The sequence below is a fragment of the Xiphophorus couchianus genome, chromosome 7 (assembly GCF_001444195.1).
Source record: "Xiphophorus couchianus chromosome 7, X_couchianus-1.0, whole genome shotgun sequence".
In the NCBI taxonomy this organism is placed as follows: domain Eukaryota; kingdom Metazoa; phylum Chordata; class Actinopteri; order Cyprinodontiformes; family Poeciliidae; genus Xiphophorus; species Xiphophorus couchianus.
The window spans coordinates 1,324,875-1,348,794 of NC_040234.1; the positions used below are offsets into that span (position 1 = coordinate 1,324,875).

The following is a 23,920-nucleotide window of genomic DNA, read 5'->3' on the forward strand; positions in this document are numbered from 1 at the left end:
GCTGCAGTGCTGGAGGCACTGTATGCATCAAAGAGGAAAGCCATGGGAGTACAAGACATTTCTGAGAAAATTGTGGTACAAAGAGTGGAGAAAAGGGGCACAGAACAAAAGATGACTGTATTAAAGTGAAATCTTTTTGAGAAAAACAAAACCCAAGCTGCTTTAGAAGAAAAACTATAGAAGCTGCCATCAAACATGAAAGAGCAGGTTGGGAGGTAGGGGTGCTCTCGCAGGTGCATCAAGATTTTACACAGCTGTAGCAGATGTTTAGAAAATGTCACTTTATGCCCGGATTTTCACCAGACAAATATGTTACTGGGCTCTAAACTAATGTCTTCCAGTGGTTGCACTGGTGGGCTGTTTCTGAGGTGCACCAGTAAGGTGAACCCAAATGTTTGATCGCATGGCATAGCAGTTTTACAGATTCCCGGTTTTAAATCACCATTTTGTTAATGATTAATCAACAATCTAGTAAACAAAGTTCTTTATTTGAATCAGAATTACTGAAAAAAATGTTTGACATTCTATGAGCTGAAATTTAAACATCTTGATAAATTAAATAACACTAACAAAGATAGAAATGCAAGTATTTTAATGGCTGAACATCTCAATCTAAACATACAGTATATGCTTTTTGATTGAATGACTTTGAGTCTAGATGTGCGAGAGTTAAGAATAATCTTGGTTTCACTTTATTCAGTTTTAATTTTATTACATTTTGGGATATTTACCATGACTCATTCATGTGGTCTATCTAGATACAAAAATCACAGAAATAGAAATATGCAGACGTTTTCAGTGGTGAACTCCTGCTCCTCTTAAAATTTGATTGGGTCACTCTGCCTGGCCACGTCCACCAAAGCTGTCAGTCACTTTGTTCATGGTGCACATATGAAGGTTAGCATTTCAAATTAGAACCTCCAGACTGAAGACCAATTAACACAACACATTTTCCTCTTTTTTAACTTCAGATGTTCATTGCAATTTAAGACTGCTTTTAGATAAAACTGCAAATTCAATATGCCCCCTTGTACTATCTGAGCCCCTGCCTGGCCCTGTAGGAAAAAAAATTCTGGACATAAGCTGGGATGTTTGTTGCTCTATGTTGACATAATTTGCATCTGATCAGTATCCCTTGAAACTGATTATACTCTGTTGTTTAGGTCGCAGAGTCAACGACGGATTGTGGCACACAGTGAGTCTTGCCAGTAGGAATCTGCAGATCACTCTGAGTGTGGATGGCGAGCCTTCATCCAACGTTGAGCTTTGGGAACCGGTGGAATCAAGAGGCAGCTTCTACGTTGGAGGTTAGTGAGATTCCCTTTGTGTCGTCTTTCTCTTGAAATTCCAACATTGTCACTTACAGTTTTCTGTGACTAAAGAGGAGTAAAACTAAAGGCTGTTTCTTTCTTGTGTCACTTTCGTCAAGGCTGTCCGCCCACAGAGTGTCACATCCAAGCTCCTGCCTTCCAGGGATGCATGCAGCTTATATCCATCAACAATCACCTGGTGAATCTCAGTCATGTGCAGCAAGGATTGCTAGGAAATTATAATGAGCTCCAGTTTGACACATGCAATATGAAAGACAGGTAAAGTAGTCTGAGTTTCTTTTCTAGACTTTAATTAATTGTGAGGACAGTTCTCAGAGGGAGCAGACAAAAACTTCCTCTCAATTGATGGCTGAATGTCAAACATTATCCAAGTTGGCAGAGCAGAGTCATTCATGCCCCCAATGTTAATTTGTGGATGGCAGTGTGTTGTTTGCAGCAAAGCCTGAAAGTGGCTGACATTCTGTCCTGTAGAGACAAACAAGCTGACTGGATCTTCCAATTAAAGTGCAACAGAAACCCGGCTGCACCTTCTCTGGCAGAGGACTATGCTAACAAGCTGCTCCCCACTGTCCTGTGTGGCATGCTCTCCCTCATTATCCTGCACAGCTGTGGGCCCTGGCAGACCTACGAGCTCCATAAATGTCTGCATGTGGAGGGGAACATTTATAGGACCGAGGCAAACATGCAAACTGCCACTTTCCCTTGTGCATGCCCTGGGGAGAATTACCCCTTTGTCAAATTTCAGACTACCTACTTTTTAGACCAGATTGCTCGCAGTTGGAAGATATGCAAACATACCGGCAATGCCAGTCTGTCATGTCAGTACGTAAAGAGATGCACTGTAGGAAAAGACAGAATGATAGAGAGAGATGTTTTATTTTCCCAGGCTTAGCAAGACGGATGTTGTTTTCGGTCTTGTTTCTTCACACCTAATGTACCTTGGGATGAGAGAAAACAGAGAGTCAGGATTGGTGCTCCTACCTGAAACTTCAACTGTGACTCTGAGGGGATTACCTCTCTGGGGGATGTGCACAGTTTTCCTCTGAGCTGGAATGTTAGTGAATGACTGGCCCTTCAAATGATCAGTACCTGCAGCCCTCGGGAAAAGGTAGCAAACGTAAATACTGGAAAGAAATTGGGGGGGGGGGGGGGGGGGAAATTCCACAATGGTTGTTTAGAAAAAAAAACTCAGTTATTACAGTTCATGTTAAAATAAAATTATACATGTAACAGATGTATCATATTATAACTTATTTAAATAACAGATTCATCAGATGTATTTATTTAAGCCTTTAAATGACATGATTATGTTACTGTACAATGCTCTATAAAATATTCTTTCTTACAGATGTTTTCAGATCAAACCAATTTTAACATCAGACAATACCATAAGTAAAGAGTAAAAGAAAATCAGTTTTCAAATAGATATGTTAATTTAATGGGAACAGCTATTTATGTAAATTAATGTGACCCTTCATAATCATGATATACCAGATTTCTGGAAAGCTGAGTTCAGTTTCTCCAGACACAACGGGTTCATACCAGTTCACCTGATCACTGCCTGACATCATCAAGTGAGCCATATGATCCCAAGAAACATGTCTTTCCCCAATCTAAAGAAATGAATGAACTGGAAATGAATGGGCATCAGTGAGGGAAGGATTACTAAACCATTCCAGATGCCCTTAGACTACAGCCAGTGACAGTGAGAACCAATATCCAAAAATGGATTAAATATGGAATCATGATGTACTGTATCTCCTAGGAATGGCCAATCTACCAGAATTACCCTCAGGGCGCCTCCACGATTATTCCAGGAGTTGGCAAAACATCAAGCAGAACTTTTTGGACATGTTCATCTTATTACATCTGGCAGGAAACTTACACAGCATCTAAAACATAACGTCATGTTGATGGTAAAACATGGTGGTGGTGGTGTGCTTCGCTGTGAATTGCAGTAATTGCAGTAATTATTAGAACCAGGAATTATGTTCTTTATAAAATAATCTTGCAGCAAAAATTCCAGACATCAGACATTTGATCAGAAGTTTTTTTACCTTCTGATGAAAAACTGATTTCTGGAATCAGTACATTTGGGTTGTGGAGCGGGACAATGATCCAAAGCCCACTAGTGATCACCTCTGAATGGTTCAAAGAAAAACTATGCATATACTGTAGGTCTATTCAATGCTGAACTTAAATCTGATTGAGATGCTGTGGCAAGACCTTATCATTTCACAGGCTGTTCAATGCTCAAAACTCCCCAATGTTGCTGAATTAAAACTATTCTGCAAAATTCCGAAATGACCCCAATTAGCCTACAGGCTTGACAACAGTTGTTGCCAGCAAGTGTGATAGAACCAGCTTTTAGCTTTGGGGGGGATTTCACTTGGGGCCAAGTTAGTTTGGAAGGTTTTCTTTCCTTGAATAAGTCAAATCCTATTTCAAAGTTGTTATATTTATTTATTCTCTTTAATATTTAGTCTTTGATCCAAGGAATTTAGTAACGTCCAATTAAATGCTTGTAAAAACAATGCTATTCGTCTACTTGAAAACTTAGTACCTTTAAGTCCGTCTATCAGTGTCTACCGTACTTGTTGGTGAAGGATTGTGTTGGAGCTGGTGACTATCTCCAGCAGTCATTGGGTGAGAGGCGGGGTATACCTTACACAGGTCACCAGTCCATCACAGGACAACACAGAGACACACAGGACAAACCGTCATACACCCACACTCAGAGCTCAGGGCAATTTTAAAATGACAGCTTAACCTAACAGTCATGTTTTGGACTGTGGAAAGAAGGCCAGAGTACCCAGAGGAAACTCACACATCTATAAGGAAAACATGCAAACTTCATCCAGAAAGACCACAGACCAGTATTTGAACTCAGGAGCTTCTTTCTGTAAGATCTGACTCAAATTCAGCAAAAGTAAAAATATCTTTTCATCACGTTCAGAGCTCATGTACCAAAAATAGCTGCATTTCCATTAACCATAGAATGACGCTAATTGAAATTATGAAAATAAATTTGCTTGATGGAAACATGGCAATTTTCCATCAAGTCACATTTTTCATAAAACATTTTTGCGTTGGGATGAGGTGGTTTTTCAGATCAGTTTAGCAAAATAATGTATTTTGCTAAACTGCAATGGAAACACTTATTTTATATCACAAGTGATATAAAACGGCTGATCAACAGCCTTTTGGCATCATGACGACAACATGAGGAAATATGAGGGTGATGTTTTGTTGTTGTTTTTTTCAGACAATGTGTAGTCCACCACACCACAGAGTGTGCTAACATTTGATAACAAAAATTAAAACTTCTTATGTGAAACTTCTCCTATTAAAATTATTTGAAAGCACAAAAGCACTCCAGTACCTGTCCACATTCTCAGGCAAGAATGACTCATTCAGTATAAATTACAATGTTAGCTATTGGAATTACACCTAAGAGAAATAAATATAATCTATGTCATGAATATGTTTGTATGTATTACATCTTAAGTAGGTGTGCACCGATTGCAGACTGACAGAGCTGATGGACTGCTCTATCAATCAAACCTCTTTCACTGGAGAGTAGAAGAGCACTGCGGTTGATTTATTTTAGAACTTTTCTGAGGTAGATAAGATCGGTGGATGAGATCAGCTTCACATGAGAGTATTGGCCGATCACCCAAAGTTAAGGAAATCCGCACCAACAAAACGGTGCACCCCTAATAGTGCGTCAAAATAGTGCATACAATGTTTTTTGTTGCTTTTACTAACACTAGATGGTACATGCATATAGGATATAAACAGCACTGTCAGTTTATAGCCGGTGTGTGAATGATCTAATAAGATAAGATAAGATAAGATTTATTGTCATTGTCATCAACAGATTACAAAGAGATTGAGATTTGCTCAACTCGAGTTAAGATGCAGGTAATGTGTATATAGATGATATACAAAGATAAAGAAATAAGTAGTACAAAATGAGAAATAAATTTTAACAAAGTGGTGTCAAGAGCAGAAGTTCTTATGCCTTTGAATTTAGTGCCATGATTGCCATCGGGTAAAAACTGTTTTTTAGGCGATTTGTCCTGGTTTTTATTGCTCTGTATCTCTTGCCTGATGGCAGCAGCTGGAAGAGACCATGACCAGGGTGTGAAGAGTCATTTAAAATGTCCAAAACTTTCTTGTGGAGCCTGGAAGTGTAAATCTGTTCCATAGTGGGGAGGGGGCAGCCTATGGTTCTCTCTGCTGCCCTAACAACCCTCTGGAGCGCCTTCTTGTCCACGGATGTGCTACTGCCGTACCAGACACACAGACTGTACGTGAGCACACTCTCTATGGAGCAGTGATAGAAGGCCTGCAGCAGGTCTGAGGGGAGACGGTTCTTCTTAAGTATTCTCAGAAAGTACAGTCTCTGCTGTGCCTTCTTCAACAGCTCCTTGGTGTTGGTGCTCCAGGTTAACTTGTCCTCCAACTCCATGCCCAGAAACCTGAACACTGGGACCCTCTCCACACAGGTCCCACTGATGGTGAGAGGCTGGATGTCCGTTTTGTTCTTCCTGAAGTCGATCACCAGCTCCTTTGTTTTGGAGGTGTTGAGGAGCAGGTTATTGACTTTGCACCACTCTGACAGCCGCTTCACCTCATCCCTGTACTCCAGCTCCCCCTTCCCGCCTGAGATGAGACCAACAGCAGTCGTGTCATCTGCAAACTTTATGATCTTGTTGCTGAGGTGGTTGGAGACACAGTCATGAGTGTAGAGGGTGTAGAGAAGTGGGCTGAGCACGCAACCCTGTGGCGATCTGGTGATCAGACTCAGAGCAGTGGAGGTGTGGGGGCCCAGTCTGACCCTCTGGGAGCGACCTGTTAGGAAGTCCAGGATCCAACTGCAGGTGGATGATGGGAGCCCAAGGTTTGCTAGCTTGGACACCAGACGTTGGGGAAGTATGGTATTAAATGCTGAGTTGAAGTCCACAAAGAGCATTCTGACGTAGCTCCCCTGCTTCTCTAATTGGGTCAGGGCAGCATGAAGTGCTGTGGATACAGCGTCCTCTGTGGACCTCTTTGCTTTGTAGGCGAATTGGAGAGGGTCCAGCTCAGCAGGCAGGCCAGCGAGGATGTGACTCCGCACCAGTCTCTCGAAGCACTCTCCCGAAGTTCAGGGTGTTGATGTTGGTTCTTTTCGGCAGGGGGACAATGGTAGAGGACTTTAGGCAGGGAGGTACAGTGGCTTGAGACAGGGACTGGTTAAAAATCTTTGTGATGATTCCAGCCAGTTGGTCTGCACAGTCTTTAAGCACCCATCCCGACACACCGTCAGGTCCCGCAGCCTTCCTTGGGTTCACCTTCCTCATCACCTGCCTCACCTCACACTCCTCTACTGTGAGAGCAGAGCTGCTGTGGACAGGCAGCTGCGATGGAGCTGTGGTAGGTGTCTCCTCAAAGCGGGCAAAGAAGATATTCATCTCCTCTGCCAGGGAAGTGGTTCCCTCTGTGCATGGCTGGTTGCTGGATCTGTAGCTTGTAATGTGCTGAACACCCTGCCACACCTGCCTGGTGTTGTTGCTCCTGAGCTGCTTCTCTATTCTCCCTCTGTATGATGCCTTAGCTTGGCAGATGCCTCTTCTCAGGTTGGCTCTGGCAGAACTGTAGAGTGCTTTGTCCCCAGACCTGAAAGCAGCGTTCCTGGCTTTCAAGAGGCCCCGGTATGCTTGTCTGATGTTTGTGTACAGCTTGTCCAGAGTTTTATCACCCCTGGTTGTGCACTTTATGTGTTGATGGAATTTGGGGAGGATTGATTTCAGATCAGCATGATTAAAGTCCCTAGAGACGATGTGAACAGCCTTGTTGCTGATGGTATCATGCAGGAGTCCCACGGCCGAGCTAGCGTTAGCATCCGGTGCTATGTAAACCGCAGTGAATGGCGTTAAACTCACGTGGGAGGTATCGGGGTCTGCATTTAATTGTGAAGAGCTCCACGCCTGGAGAACAGTGGCTAACAACTACTGTGGAGTTCGTACACCAGCTGTTATTTACATAAACGCATAGTCCACCTCCTCTTTTCTTACCGGAGCTGCTGATTGGTCCTGTCGGTGTGCTGTGTAGCCTGCTAGCTCGATCTCCGGGTCCGGTATGGTTGGATTTAACCACGTCTCCGTGATCAACAGAATGCAGCATTCCCAGATGAGGTTGTCAGTTGCAATCCGCAGCTTCCATTCGTCCAGTTTGTTAGCGAGAGACCTCACGTTGGAGACAAAAATGCTTGGTAGCGGTGGTTTGTGTGGCTGTTTCCTGAGCCTCGCTAACACGCCGCTGCGACGCCCCCTCTTTTGTTTACGATCTCTGCGCCGTCGCCTTGTCGTAGTTACTGGGATTGTAATCCAGGGAGAGCCCGGTGTCCGTGCAATATCGACCGGAATGCTGTTGTGGACACGGAAAAGCTCCTGTGACAGACTTCCCCCGATTGCTTGACCAATGGCCAGTAAATTTTGTCGATTATAGGTGTTTTTAACCGAGCAGAGTGGAAAAGACAAACTTCGAGTTGGTGAGCACAAAGCCGCTGCGTCTACTCGCTGCATCAGCTGTCTGTTGATTGTAGCAATCCACATTACTAGCTGAAATAGAGGGCCTCAAAACCAAATTATGGCTGATATAGATGATGGCTGATAGATGATTAGCACCACCATTATGAATATGTCTCATGTAACTTTTTACAACCATCGCTGTCATGATTTTCAATGGGCTATCACGTCAACCAGCCTGTTCACATGTGATTTTAATTTAATGTCTTATTTAATGGAAACACCTCAATTGCAAAATTGTGTGTTTTCAACAATAGCAGAATGTAGACTAAGATTTGCGCACATTGTAATGGAAATGCAGCAAATATTTTAGAAGCTGCAGTTTATGAGGAAAGTTGTTTGTCTAATAACAGCAACTAAATTGATTCTTTGTTTTATCTGACAGTACACATGATGTTTGCATTTAGTGCAGGTTGTTAGCAAACTTTATTTTGGCATAATTTGATAAGACATGTATCATTGATAACTGGGCCTATAACATGTTTCACTTTAGCTCTAGTCAATCAAGTGAGAAACAAAATTTTCGTTCCCCGTTTCAGATCCTCAGTAATGGTGGAAAAAAAATGAAGGCCTTGTCTGTTTCTTTCTTTCTGAGGAGTGAGCTCATGACACACAGACATCAGGCTGCAGCAGCCCTGACTCACTAGGAATGCCCTTGTGAAGGGTAAAGAAGGCTGAGGATCTAAGCAGGAAACCCAGAATCAATTAACAATATAATGTGCATAAACTACAGTTTTGAAAGCTTTATAAATGAAACAGATTGCAATGTAAGATGTTGTTGGGATCAGATTGACAAGTATGGAATTATGGCGTCCATATCTAAAAAATGAGTTTTTATTCAGTTAGTACTATAAATTTGAGAAAAAACTAAACGTCACCTGCTATACCAACCTAAAGATCATTAATGTATCTGCTTATTACAACAGAATGTATACCACAACTGTGTTCACGCCAAGCTGCACAATGTTGTTCCTTATTAGATTCAATAAAAATGTGAAATAAGGTTTTCCTAATGGCTTACTTTAGTTGTGCTGCAGCTTAATCTACAGCCTCATTAATGTCTAATACGATGTTATTTGTCGACAGAAACCTTAAGTTGTTCGCTCTCAAGGGATCCCGAGCCATGATGAGAACGGACAAGGGAGAGTTGAGCCAGTAATTGTTTAAATCCACAGGGTAACCATTGTTAAACTGAGAACCACTGAGCTTCTGAACAAAGTAGATTTCTTGACAATAAAAATATTGAATATATTTTAATGGGTTATACAGAATTGTATGAAAACAAAGACCTGCTACAAAATATGTATATTTTATATAATGCTAAAATGATAAATTTGGGATCACAAATCGCCTAATGAAAATATGGACTGAGGGGAAAAGATTTACTTGACTTGAATTTACTGCATTCCAAATAATGGGTTAGAATAATGGATAAACTCTGACATTGTTCAGATGTAACATTCCTTAAACCAAACTCCAAGATTGTTACTTTCAGATCCTTACTTTTGAAAGCCTGATAGTATCTACTTACTTGTTGGACTGAAACTGAACTTAAACCCTTTAATATCTCTATCTTACTCTTTAGAATCATACAAAGTAAGATCAGCAGATATTCACGTCTAACATTTTACCAACTTTTTTAGTCAAGTTAAAAAATGTTCAAGATTTACTTTATTTGACTGCTAAATCAATGCTCCAACAAAAAACTTCTTTTTATTCAGCTTTAAGCCTTAGGCTTATGCAAGCAGACCACAAAAAACCTCCCACTCCTTCTGGATTTCTTTCTCTGTTTCTGTCTGTAGCTATCTAACAAACTGAACAGTCTGTTATTAAAATGTTACTGTGGAAGAAGAAGAAGGAAGAAGAACCTTGCATGAAACTCACTTCATTAGGATCATTGCTGTCACACTTTGAACATCTGCATTTGAAGTTTTCAAAATACAATTTTTAGAAGCACAGACATTTTGGGGGCAAATAGAAAAATTCTGCCACCTTAAAGTGATGGCTTCCTCACACACACCATTACACACCACAAATATACAGTACATCACTGCTACAACAATGCAACTACAAAACTTAACTGAATCAAAAACAATCTCAATCTATGCTATTCAAGCAATTCATTCACCTTGGGAGACTGAATGGTCGAACTTAAAGCCTCCCTTCCTGTTTTCACTATTAATTATTTCCTAATCATCTCCTTATAGCTGCAATATGGAACGTTTATAAAAAAGGTGTGTTCTTTACATATTTGTAAACTATTAGTATGTTGTGACTGTAAGGTATGAGACAGATAATCTGTGAAATATTACTCAAAATATATATTACCTCAATTCACGAAGAAAAACACATCATGTAGATCAATTACTGGTTATTTTAAGCCTTTGCCGTTCTTCTCTTAAGTGTGGAGATTTTCTGCTTACAGTTAATGAAAACGCTAACTTTAAGAATAGAATATTACATTGGACCAATTCAAAAATATTTTTAATACAGAAATGTGGGCTTAATCAAAAGTATATTTATTACCTGCTTGAAAGTTATTTTCCAAAGATTTGTTTTTTTTTGAACAAAGACTTTATTTTATCAGATCAATATTCAAAATCAATGATTAATACAATAAGTCAGAAACAACAATTTCCAATACAACCAGACAAACAGTTGAACAACAACAACCAAACAAGTCGGCGAGCTGAAGATCCAGGATTTTTTACATGGGGGATGAAATAAAGGAAAAATCTTTCTCGAGTGACTTTTGTCTTTATCATAACGGGGATATGTGTTAAATCTACCTATAAAATATGTGCATGTGTGTTTACATTTATCTTACTCACTACAATATTAATTGGAAATATGTCTTCAAAGGGTTCCATCTTTTCTTAAATAAGTCAGTGGACAAGTTTAATTTTGCTGTTATTTTCTCCATCGTATAAACGTTCACTAGTTTCTCTTTCCATTGACTTACAGTAGGGGGTAAAAGTTTATACCAACATACTGTTATCATTTTTTTGGCTACGAGAACAAGGATTCCAAACAAGTACTGTTCTTCTTTACTTAAATTATTTGGGGGAATTTCCAGAACAAAGATCCGGGGGTTCCAATCAATATAAGTCTGCAAAATATTTGAAATTTCCTCTCTAATTCCCTCCCAAAATTTCTTAATCTTTGGGCAATCCCAAAAGACATGAGTGTGATCTCCAATTAGTCCACACTGTCTCCAGCACAAATTTGATTTAGCTTGATCAAATTTGGAAATAATATATGGAGTTTTAAAAATCTAACGATTATTTTCCAATAAAATTCTTTCCATGTTGGACTGTTAGTCAGTTTATGTCCAGTTACACACACTTGCTCCCACTCTTCATCTTCAATCACAACATTCATTTCTAGTTCCCATCTTTCTTTTATCCCAGGAGATCCCATCGACAGACATGATTGTAAGCATTTGTATAAATTCGACACAGTGTTATTAGATTTTTTTTCTTTGGTGATCTTTATAAAGAATAATTCTAAATCAGTAGGTCGTGACTTAAGAAGGGACCATTCGGTGTGGGACATCAGGTAACTTCGCAACTGTAAATATCTATAAAAATCAGATGTGCTCAATCCATACTTCTCCTTAATCTGGCTTAAAGATTTCAGAATCTCCCCTTCAAACAAGTCATCAATAAAAATTAAGTTCTTGCTTTGCCAGGTTCGAAATCCTGGATCTTGTCGCCCTGGTTTAAAGTCTATTATATCCAAAATTTTTGAAGCTCTGGATATAGATTGAGGAGCTTTCATATTTTTTCTAATCATGTTTAAAGTCCTTTGAGTGCTTTTCATCCATAAATTTGTAATTTTGTACTTGTGCCAGATTTCAGTCGAGCAGAATACAAGGGCCTGTAAAGAAAATTTAGGGCTTGCGCTCTGTTCCAATGTCAGCCACGTTGTTTCTTTATTCTGTGTTAGCCAGCCTACACTTGCATGTAGTTGTGCTGCCCAGTAATATAATTTTAAGTTTGGTACATTAAGACCTCCATAAGGTTTACCACTGGTCAATTGAGTAAGTTTTATTCTGGCCTTTCTCTTCTGCCAAATAAATGTAGAAATCATTTTTTGCATTTTATTTAATTTTGTCGTTGGAACCCAAATAGGAAGGGCCATAAACAAATACAACAATCTAGGGAGAATATTCATTCTGATTGATTCAATCCTTCCAAAAAAGGAAAGCGGTAAAATATCCTATCTATCTATGTCTTTTTGAATTTGGTCCAATAGCTTCCCAAAATTTGCCTTATATAATTGGAAACATCCGTGGTAATATTGATTCCCAAATATCGAAATCCGTTAGGTGACCAGTTGAAATTCACTGATTTGGATAGTTCTGCGGGCCAGGAGCCTCTTAGCATCATGGCCTCTGACTTTGATTCATTAACCTTATATCCTGAGACCACACCAAAGTCCTTCAAACATTTTAAAATATTTGGTATAGAAGTTATTGGGTCTCTTATATACAGAATGACGTCATCAGCATACAGTGATAGTTTGTGAGTCCTGATTTTATCTGGTATGCCTAGAATTGATGAGTCTGTTCTTATTAATTCTGCTAGGGGTTCTATACTGATAGCAAACAGGATCGGTGAAAGGCAGCAATCCTGACGAGTTCCTCTTTTTAAGGGGAAACTTTCTGACATATAACCATTAGCGCGTACTCTAGAGGTTGGACTGGAGTACAGCACCCCAAACCAACTGATAAAGTTTTCATTAAAGCCCATCTTCAATAGAACCTGCTTCAGGAACAACCAATCCACCCGATCAAATGCCTTCTCGGCGTCTAGGCCGAGAAGCATGGATATGTGAGGGCTTTGTTGACCAATTGAAATTATATTTAGGGTACGTCTGATATTATTTATTCCGAGTCTATTGGGTATAAAGCCTGTCTGATCAGGATTGATAAGTTTATTAATAATCTTTTGTAGTCTTTTGGCCAAGATGGCACTTAAAATCTTAACGTCATTATACAGCAGACTTATTGGTCTGTAAGAGGCGCATTGTGTGGGGTCTTTACCTTCTTTGTATATGACCGAGATAATTGCTTCTGCCCATGTTTTAGGTGGATCTTTGGAACCTAAAGCATAATTAAACACTCTGTATAAGAGTGGGATAAGCTCAGCCTGAAAGCATTTATAGAATTCTCCTGGAAATCTGTCCGCTCCAGGTGATTTATTATTTTTAAGCTTTCCTATAACAGATTTTATCTCTTCTTCGGTACTTGTCCCCACTAATGATTTAGCCTCCTCCTCGTCAAGTTTATTAAGATTAATTCGTTGCAAAAATTGCCTAATTTTATTTAATTTGTTAGGATTAGTCTCCGAATTATATAGTTGTCTATAGTATTTTGAAAATGCATTTGCGATTTCTTTGGGATGAGATACTAGTTTTTTGGATACTGGGCACGTAATTTTTTGAACGGTTCGACTTGCTTGCGATTTTCTTAGTTGAAATGCTAATAGTCTACTTGCTTTATTTCCCTGCTCATAGTAATTTTGGTTTGTGAAACGTAAAGCACCCTCTGCTTTATAAGTTAGTAACTCATTCAAATCTTGTCTACATTTTCTAAGTTCCTGTAATACATTATCTTCATTTGTTCTTTTATGTTTAGTCTCAAGTTTCTTAATCTGTTCTTGTAAGTTTTCTTGTTTTTTCTCACGTTCCTTTTTAACTTTTGAAGAGAATGAAATAATTTTACCCCTCAAGTATGCTTTGGCTGTGTCCCATAGAATAGATGGTGAAATCTCGTCCTTATCATTAATATCTAAAAAGAACTTTAATTTGTCTTTTATATATCGGATTGTCTCCGGATTATTTAAAAGTGATACATTCAATCTCCATAACTTAAAAGGTTTCTCCAGGTCGACATTTAAAGATATTATCACAGGTCCATGATCTGAGATAGTTTGAGGTTCAATATGACAGTCCACCACTCTGTGGGTTGCTTGTTTGGGAACGCAAAAGAAGTCTATTCTGGAATGGCTTTTATGAACCTTTGAGAAGTGAGTATAATCTCTGATCTTTGGATGTTTTGCACGCCATATATCAACCAGCCCCAACTCCTCCAATAGGCTCTTTAACGCTTTTGTTTTTGATAATTGATATTTTTGTTCTAATGGAAATTTGTCCATGTAATGATTCAAGACACAATTAAAGTCTCCACCTAAAATAATCGTTCCTTTTGAATGACCCGCTAAAATTTGGGCTAGCTCTTTAAAAAAACCTGGATTATCCTCATTTGGGGCGTAAATATTCATGAGAGTGGTTCCTCCAACTAAACCAACAACCATTATCCAGCGGCCTTCTTTATCTTTGACTACGTTTTCTGCTACAAAGCATAAAGAATTATGAAACAGTATTGCTACTCCTCTTTTTTTGTAGTTTCCATAGGATGCGCTAAATATCTGTCCCATCCAGTCTCTCTTTAATTTAGCATGTTTTATCTCATTTAAATGAGTTTATTGTAAATGCCCAATTGTACAATTCAACCTTTTTAATTGTGTTAGAATTTTTTTCCTTTTTATAACGTGATTTACTCCATTAATATTGTAAGTAACAATTTTCAAAGTCGTCATATTTATATGAAAACAAAAAAAAAGTTACATCCCTCCAGTAATATATTGATCTCTATGCAAATATCTCTAACAATCAAAATCAGCTCGCCGAAAAACAATGAACAGAATGAACAAGTAGTCAGATCTTCATCTTCACAGAACTTCCAAGTATTCCATGTGCTGCTCTTTTGGAAAACATAGGCAGCACACTCCTGATGTAAAATGGACAGGGATAATGGTCTCCCTGCTTACACACCTAGTGTGTAAGCAGTAGACCATATAGTCTCCTATTCTACTGCACTAAATGCCCAATAAAAAAAAAGGGAAAAAAAGCGAAAAAAGTAAAACACTCACTGCGAATACGCCAACCAATAGTCCATAAGTATTAATGTAATATTATACCTGCATGTCCTTATTTATACTTTTAACAAGATCCACCTTTAAATAAAATGTCGGCTAAATCAGGATAGAATCAGGTAAAACGGTACCGTCTCAACCCTGCTTGTGCTGATCCACCGAGTTTAGTATGGCCCTGATGTCCATGTTATCCAGACCTGGATCGGCCCTTCCACGTCTCCCCTGGTCTGCCAATTGTTGTTTAGCAAATCTCTCTCCAGGACGTCCCGCTCATCCACCTCCACTGGGATCCCGAGTTCCTTCAGAGTGGATTGGGCCTCCAAAAGAGAGGAGAAGGTCTTGACACCCTTATCCAAAAACAGTGCAAGTTGAGCCGGGTATGGTGACTGTGCCTTTATGTTGCGTTCCTTCAGCTTTTTAATGACTTCACGCACTTGTTTTCTTTTTCTCTGTACCTTGGTGGAGTAATCTTGGTCAAAGAAAATGTTGTTTCCCCGAAACTCCACGTCTCACTGCTTCCACGCAGACTGTAGTACCAGCTGCTTAACATTGGAATCCAGAAAGCGAACTATTATGGATCTCGGTGGAGAACTGTAGCTCTATGGGCTCTTTCAATGCAAATGTCCGTGCCTTCAGGCAGCTTCAGCGCAGATTTTAAAAAATCTTTAATAAACAGGATCATCTCTTTTCCTTCTGAATCTTCCTTTATCCCATACACTCTTATATTGTTCCTGCGCATCCTATTCTCTATATCATCCAATTTTGCAGCTACTTTGGCATCTTTTTTGAGTAAGTAAGCTAGCACCCTTTCCTGCTGTAGGCCACGATCTTCTGCGTTACTCACTCTTTCTTCCGCTGTGTTCAGTCTCTCTTCCAGTGAATCAATTCTCTTTTTTATTTCTGCAATCGATGCCTCCATCCGGGATTGGGATTCTAAAATGTCTCGTTGCGCCGTTCCAGATTCTTCTCGAAATTTGCGGAGCTCTGTTAGCATTAACAAGTCGGTCCCTGTTTCATTCTGAATTAAGCTAGCATCAAGTGTTAGCTGTTTCTGTGTTGTCTTTGCATCATCATTTTTCCCCATCTTCTTTTCTCTTCTTGTAGACTTTCGTGATGAGGTCATTGTAGTAGCGTCTTCTGGAAATGTAGGTGGAATTAAATTCTAATAAGAGGTAAATTAAGAGATATTTCGGTCAGTGCGTCGTCAGCAAGCGTCTCTACTCAGGCATGCCGGAAGCGGAAGTCCAAAGATTAGTTTTAAATGGAAATCTGACAAATGAGTCTCATCAGAACCCATATTTTAATTTATTGAATATGACAAGATATAGTCAAATCGGTTGTAGCAGTTGACACTTGCACTGAGCCAGGATCTGGTTCTGACTCTAGTTCTGGTTCTGCTGGAGGTATATTCATAGTCAATTCTAATTCACTCCATGTTACAATACAATGCATGTGAGTTCTCCTGGAAGGCGTGACAGCACCTATATAACTGGAGAGCAGTAGAAGAAAGTAGCAGATGGAATCTTAAAATGGGCAGATTGGGACCTAATGTGCATAACTACAGAAATAACTTAGGATAGCTTAAGCCAGTCTAACTATCAGCTTTATTAAAAAGAAAGTTTTAAGCCTAGTCTTCAAAATAGACCGGGAGTCTCCCTCACACACTAAAACTGGGCGCTGGTTCCACTGGAGAGAAGCCTGAGAACTAAAGGATATGCCTCCCTTTCTACTTTAGAAACTCTAGGAACCAGCACTAAAGCTGCAGTCTGACAGCAAAGTGTTTCATTAGGCACATCTGGAACAATCAAATCTGTGACATATGATGGAACTGATTATCAAGGGCTTTATGTGAGGAGGAGAATGTTAAATTCTATTCTGGATTAAACAAGGAGCCAGTGAAGGGAAGCTTAAAAAAAGGAAATATCAAATCTCTCGTTTTAATTCTCGTCACAGCTCTAGCTGCAGCATTCTGGATAAGCACGTTAGGCAGGCCTCCACAATATATCACAAGTATATGACTATTACAATAGGATTATGAGCAAAATTATCACCACAAATGACTTCTTGGAATGCAGTAATTGTTGACTATAAAACTCCAATTACATTTACAGTAATTTATTCAGCTAGCTAGATATGATTTCAGGCTACTTTTACACAGCATGTGGAGGTGCTGAGCACCTCATGGAAACCAAGTATATTGTGTATTTATAGCCAGTCTTGGTCAGTCTGTCCTTATTGTAGAACATTCAATCTGAAATAAGACAAACAAAATGTATGTCTGCACCAACAATGGAAACCTGAAGGTAGTTTTTGGAATTGAGAGTGCTGTGAGTGGCTGCCACACAGTTCTTCATCCTCTTCCAAATTAATGAGAAGTGGACATTGTTTATGACCAACAGCTGAGCAAACTAAAACTCTTGCAACTGGCTGATATCGTTGCTGTTTGTAAACAATGAATGAATCTGAACTATTCATGGTCCTGGAAAGTTTTCGTTTAAAATGATTTCTATGTAATTAAGAAGTCTGCTTCTAAAAATAAAATAAAACAAACATCTGTAAAGTGGGCATTCATTTTGGAAATAAAACCTTTTTATTTAGATTATTTAAAAATTGCTTGTCAAAAGTCATTCATATCATTCACAATAATCTATGGGAATGTCTTCATATTCATTACAACAATCAAACCCGTCTTACAAAATCCCTCTCTGTCCTCTAAATCCACCAGTCGGTCGTAACAGTTGATACTTGCACTGAGCCAGGTTCTGGTTCTGGTTCTGCTGGAGGTTTCTTCCTGTTAAAGGAAGGAATCAATGCTGCAAGGCAATTGATGCAATCTGCTGAGTTTCCTTAGATGCAAACCTTTTAATCTACTTTGACTAATTAATTGAGCATTCTGTACTGTTTGATAACTAATATGGAATTGGAAGGTGTGACAGAATTGAAATTATTTTTTGTAAAATGCCTTGAAATGACATTTGTTGACACAATATAAATAAACTGAGCTGAACTGAATGTAACACAAAACCACCTTGCTGCATGTTTCTTTGCCATCACCCTAATCTTTATCTTCCTCTACAAATTCTCATTAGATTCACATTAGTTGCTCCAAAATTGCAATATTACTTCCAGTCAGAAGAAACATGTCAATCAAAGTTCTACACAGACATGTCCGCACCTTACAGGCAAAGTGAATCATGTAATCATGTGATTGCTGAAGCAGTAAAAAAATAAACTTAGCCAAACTGGAAACCAGTTGCTTCAAAACTGCAGTTCATCACCTCTGATTTGAAACACACCATAAATTGGATTCTGTAATTACACAGCATGGTTCAACATGCTAGCTTCCAAATCTACGCCTCCATTTTACATCATCCCCTGAACATGCAAAGATTTCAATCAATTAAACGTGGTGTACCAATGATTAAAGACCTTTTTACATGGCAAACGTTGTGATTTAAGAAAAGTGTAGATGTCGTCAGGAGACCAATAATGAACCCAAAACACTGCTGCAAAACTAATTCCTTTGACATTAAGCAGGTGTCTCAGTCTGGCTTTGTTTCTCATTTATTTGTCTGTCTGCACATGGCTGAATGAGCACCCTGCTGCTTCTCTCAAATGGTGTGCAGCAGCAATCTGTACTCACTCTCATCAGTCTGTCCTTCTTCAGGTTCTAAAAGTAAAAAGTCATTTTTTGAATTCAGACCTTTAATTGATTTAGGACCGTGACCTTACTTTAATTTTTGTGTTGATTCATTCATGTATGTGTGTGAAATCCTTGAATCTCCTGTGGCAAACATTCAGGGTTGCCCATATTTGTTCAAACTGTCGCCCTGTTGTGACATTATATGATGAGACAGATAATCTGTGAAAAGATTGAGCTCCTCCACCTCCTTGCTGGACCACTGATACACTGTTCTGCATCAGAAACAACCAATCAGAGACTTAGCGCTATCAGTCACCATCGTTTGGCTTTTTTTTTTCTCCGAAGAGTTTTTGCGGAGCTAGTGGCTTGTATTTTTTTGACAGTAGGCAGACAGGAAGGAGGGTGAGGAGAGGGACCGGGAGTCGAGCCCGCGACGTCCGTGACGAGGACTAAGGCCTCCAAACGTGGGGCGTGCTAACCCCCTGCGCCACCACAGCACGCCCCCGTTTGGCAATTTTTGTGTCAAACATGTTTGGTTTCTTTGTACAAATTTCTGACTTCACAATGAGTATCACATTTTTTCATCAGGAATATATGCTTTTAATCATGCCAGTTGTCCCTGCTTTTGCAAATTTGTCAGATTCATTAGAAAATGTCCCATTGTTTCTTGCAAATGTGTGGAATTTTTTGAAGAGTTGCTTGACACTAATTTACTCCACTGTGGCAACATTATTTTTTTCTTTTATCTAACTATATCCCTAATACTCTATTGGATTAGATTATTAGGAAGGGGTGAAAGGATTCTGACACTAACAAGGTGAAATGTAATTTTTTCCCCCTGTTTTAGTTCAGCCAAATGTTTTCACAACAGTAATTTCTGTGAGTTTATATCTCCCTTTGATCTTTCAATACAAGGGACATAAAAACTCATGGTATTTGGGCTGCAATATGCTAATATCTCCTGATAAAAACACAAGCTGTTAAAATATGATAATTTTATATGCATTTGATTAGTACTTCTTAAAATGTAGCAATGTTTAACATCTTTTCACATTGGTGTCTGCCATTGCTCCTATACAAATGAAAACTCAATTGATAAATATTTAAGCACATAACTCTTATCTTAAAGTTGAATGTATGTGGCCCCGCAGTGTCCAGAGGGCCACATACATAGTTATGGCGGGCAGGATTTGGCCCACATGCCTTGTGTTTGAAAGCTGTGCTTTAAAAGAGATTAAATCAGGTTGTTTCTCTACCTCTCCAATGTCTCTTATTCCAAAATTAAGTGTGATACAATGTAGAAAAGCTGAGCTTCATCAGTTGTTTATAATAAAATCTACTGAATGTTGACTTAGACTTAGACTTAGACTGACTTTATTATCATTTTGCATGCACAGGGTGTATACAGAACGAAATTTCGTTGCATACGGCTCAGGACAATGTTTTGAGGTTCAATTGTTGTGAGGTTACTCCAGAATAAAATAAAATACAGTATAAAATATGAATATAAATATGAATATAAAATATAAAGTGCAGGACTGACAGTAAAATGGAAGTTATTTAGCTATATATATGTGCAAGGTATGAAGTGGAAACAGGGGCGCAACTCCATATTTTTGAGGTGGATGCGAACATATCTTCGGCGCCCCCCCATATATCGAATGATGACTGAGGCCTGCTCTTGCTTTGAAATATCAGGTGTGCAGTCCAGTTCCACTGCAAAGTACTTAGAGGACTTGATCTTGGCAGATATTTTACTCAAAACACACTCTGATATTGAATCTAAAAATTCATTCTGAGTGCACCATGTCAGATATCCAGTGGTTTGTTTGGAGGCAGCCTTTCTAAGATGCTCTGCCAGTGTTACATCATATTGTGCTATGAGCTCAAGGATTCCCAGAAAATTTCCATTTTTAGGATTTCCTAACTGAGAATTTTTCCCCCTTAGTGGCAAGTTTCTCTCTGCAAGGAAAAGTATGCAGTCGATAACTCTAGTCAACACACTTCTCCAGTGTGCTTTTTCAGCTGCCATGGTTTTCTGCAGTTCACTATCAATAGTTTTACCTAGGCGTAAGCGAAATGCCATTTCTTTCCACGTCAGATAAGCATTTATGTGAGAACTACTGGTTTCATGGTGCTTCAGTGTTTTTGAAAGACATCGCCAGTTATTATACCCCTCCACAAGGCATGTGTCAAGAACTTTAGCTTCACCAAAAAGCTTACATGCAAAACAATAGACTCTGTTAGTATTTTTAGAATACAGTAACCAATCTCGTTCAACTTTCTCTCCATTAGACAGTAAATGAAAACAGTATGCTTTGGAAAAACACCTCTTATTCTTCTCTGATCTTGGATATGGACCATCAGAAACTTTCTGTGGGCCATTTACAACCATGTACTGCCTAAATGTGTCCCCCATTTTGTGTGGTAAAGGCCATTCAGATGGTTCTTCTGAATAAAGCCTTGTCTCGGCTCTCTCCTCCGCAGCTCTGTGCTTCTCTCTCTCTTCATCATCTAGTCCTCTCTGCTCTTCCTCTCCCTCATCTGCACCTTTCTGTTTCTCGTGGTTGACTCACCATGACTGCCTGCACTAATTTTCCCAAAAAAAGAACACGATCAAAGATGGTCATCAGAAACTCAAACCATCATGGTATATAGGTTTTTGTTGCTTTCCTAATGCCTACCTGATCTCATCACTTGTCTCCTCTATCACTGACCTCATGTCTGTCTCCTTCATCCCTTGTCTGTGGTGTTCTCCACTAAGTCATGTGGTCAAAAAAGCATTATTAGTTGTAAAAATTACAGATCTTACCATTTTTAAAAATAATGTTTAAAAATGTGTGCTTGAGATGGACTAGTTGCTCCCTCACTTCCACCTGCATTAGACCAACCTGTTGCCTTCCCCTGTCTGTCCTGATTCTTCCTCTTTCATCATCTTCTCTTCTTTCTCTCCACCATCACAGCTGAATGACATCAATTTTGTGTTAAATAGGCTTAAAAAATACAGCAGTCAAATTACAATAGAAATTAAACTTTAATTTAAATCATCTCCTTGTTGGATAACAGTTACTGATTGGACATTACATCTGATCTGACTTATCAGATACATCACAACACCACTGTAGTGGTATTGAATAAGACATTTAAACTCAAGTGTCCCCCTGCCAAAAAGGTTGGTAAAATAGGTCACCAACCTTTTTGAGTTTAAGGGCTTTAGTGACTCTGATGACTAATTTGTCTGATACACGCATGAACTTGAACAACTCATCTTTAATTAAAGAATCCATAATACATATGAGTGAAAAAAATGCACCCAGGAGGGCTAAGTGTTGGACCATAGCTGGGCACTGCCGCCACAGCAGCTTTAGCTTTCCTGTGTTAATATTTCCTGAGTTTTATTTCGGTCATTCTTACTTAGTGCGCGGTTATGTGTCTGTGACAGGTTTATGTATCAGATATTCATAGAAATACAAAACAAATCGCGTCCCTTAATGGTTTAATAGGGGAGGCAACTTTTAACAGCAAATATGGGACGATTCCGTATTAGGCTAGCTGCTAGCTTTAGCTAACTTGATTATTTACAGCCCTCCTGTCCTGCTAATACACTGACGGTACTTACCTACTATCTTTCAACCACATTGAAAGGCTTTTTTTCATCCCGCCAACATCTTTATCCTTCTCCCTTTTACTTTTTCTGTTTTGCGCCCCGGACAGCTTTTTTTTCTGCCGCTCCATTTTGTCAAGTGCACTACGAGTGGTAGTCTAAAATAAAAAAAAAAAACGCGCCTGCGTACTCTTAGGGGCGCGTGCACAGCCACCTGCATGGGAAGGGAGAGCGACAGGAAGGGAGGTGAAGGAGCAGAGGGGCGCCTAATCAGTGCTGTTCCCCTGTTATTGATCATTTCTTTCTGTTAATTATAGAAAATGCCAACAAGAAAAAAACATTTTTCGAGACGGGGTTTTGGCGCCCCCTCTAGTGCAGCGCCCCTATGCGTTGCATACCCTGCATACCCACTTTTTGCGCCACTGAGTGGAAACCAGTTTTTGAGTGCAGTCCAGTTAAGAGTTCAGCAGTCTGATGGCAAGTATGAAAAAGCTGTTTCAGAACCTGGTGGACCTGCACCGGATGCTGCGGAACCTCTTTCCAGAGGCAGCAGGGAGAACAGTTCATGGTGGGGGTGTGAGGGGTCACTGACGATGTTTCGCCCTCGGGACACGCAGCGCTGGGATGAAATGTCCTGAATGGAGGGAAGGGGGGCCCCGATGATCCTCTCTGCTGTCCGCACCACTCTCCTCACGTTCTTCCAGTCGGAGGCGCTGCTGCCTCCACACCACACAGAGAGGCAGCTGGTCAGAATGCTCTCTATGGTGCTTCTGTAGAACGTCTTGAGGATGGGCAGGGGCAGGTGTGCTCTTCTCATCCTCCGCAGGAAATACAAACGTTTCTGTGCCCTCTTGACCAGAGACGTGGTGTTCCCAGTCCAGGTGAGGTCGTTTGTGATGTGCACCCCCAGGAATTTGGTGCTGCTGACCACCTCCACAGCCGAGCTGTTGATGAGCAGCGGAGCGTGGCTGGGCCGGTTCTTCCTGAAGTCGACGATCATCTCCTTCGTCTTGTCAATCTTCAGGATCAGGCTGTTGTCTCTGCACCAGTCCACCAGCTGCTCCACCTCCTCTCTGTAGTCCAGGTCGTTGTCGTCTCTGATGAGGCCCACCACCGTTGTGTCGTCCGCGAACTTCACGATGTGGTTGGTGGCGAACCTGGGGACGCAGTCGTGTGTCATCAGAGTGAATAGCAGAGGGCTCAGCATATATTCTTTCAGAATCTGATGATCCACCTGAGTCTGAGAACCGTTCACTGAGCTCAGCCAGCAGACTAACTACTGTGACTCCTCTGCAGTCTGTTTGCACACTACAGGAATATGCTCATATAAAGTTATTGCAGAGTAACATGTTTAGTGACACATTTTATTGAAATGTTTAAAGAGTTGCTCAAATAAAGAGTTTCATTCTGCAGTCATTCTTGTGGCAGCAGTCATGTTGGATTTTAAACTGTTCCTGTAGAAGAGCTGACTGACCAGGTCAGAATTCAGACCTCTGGGGTTCTTTCTGTTGAGTTTCTTTTGACTTACAAGTCAAAATGGAAGACACATATAAGATACTGTATAATCTGCTATTTTGACACTATTGATTAAATAATATGACGTGAAGAAAAGGACTACCTTCTGCACACAAAGCAGACAAGTAAAATATTCTCATGTTGGAATGTGCTTGTGTGTTGCTCACTCTGATGTCCTGATGCTTTTTGTGTTGCTTGACTTTTGTTTAGAGACATAAATCACACTAAATTTTGAATCTAGTCTTTAAAAAATATGTTGAAAAACATTCAAGAAAAAATAAATGGTTTTACACTTTGGCCAAATTCACTGC

The 23,920-nt window shown here is 39.8% G+C and overlaps 1 protein-coding gene across 2 annotated transcripts in view; it reads left to right on the plus strand.

Annotated features, from left to right (window-relative positions):
* cntnap5a (contactin associated protein family member 5a) overlaps positions 1-23,920 on the plus strand; it is a 214,842-nt gene that overhangs the window by 116,869 nt on the left and 74,053 nt on the right. For both annotated transcript variants that reach the window (XM_028022913.1, XM_028022915.1), the window contains exons 9-10: positions 1,164-1,307; positions 1,430-1,589. In XM_028022913.1, the coding sequence (XP_027878714.1) occupies positions 1,164-1,307; positions 1,430-1,589 (304 nt within the window). The remainder of the gene's footprint in view (positions 1-1,163; positions 1,308-1,429; positions 1,590-23,920) is intronic.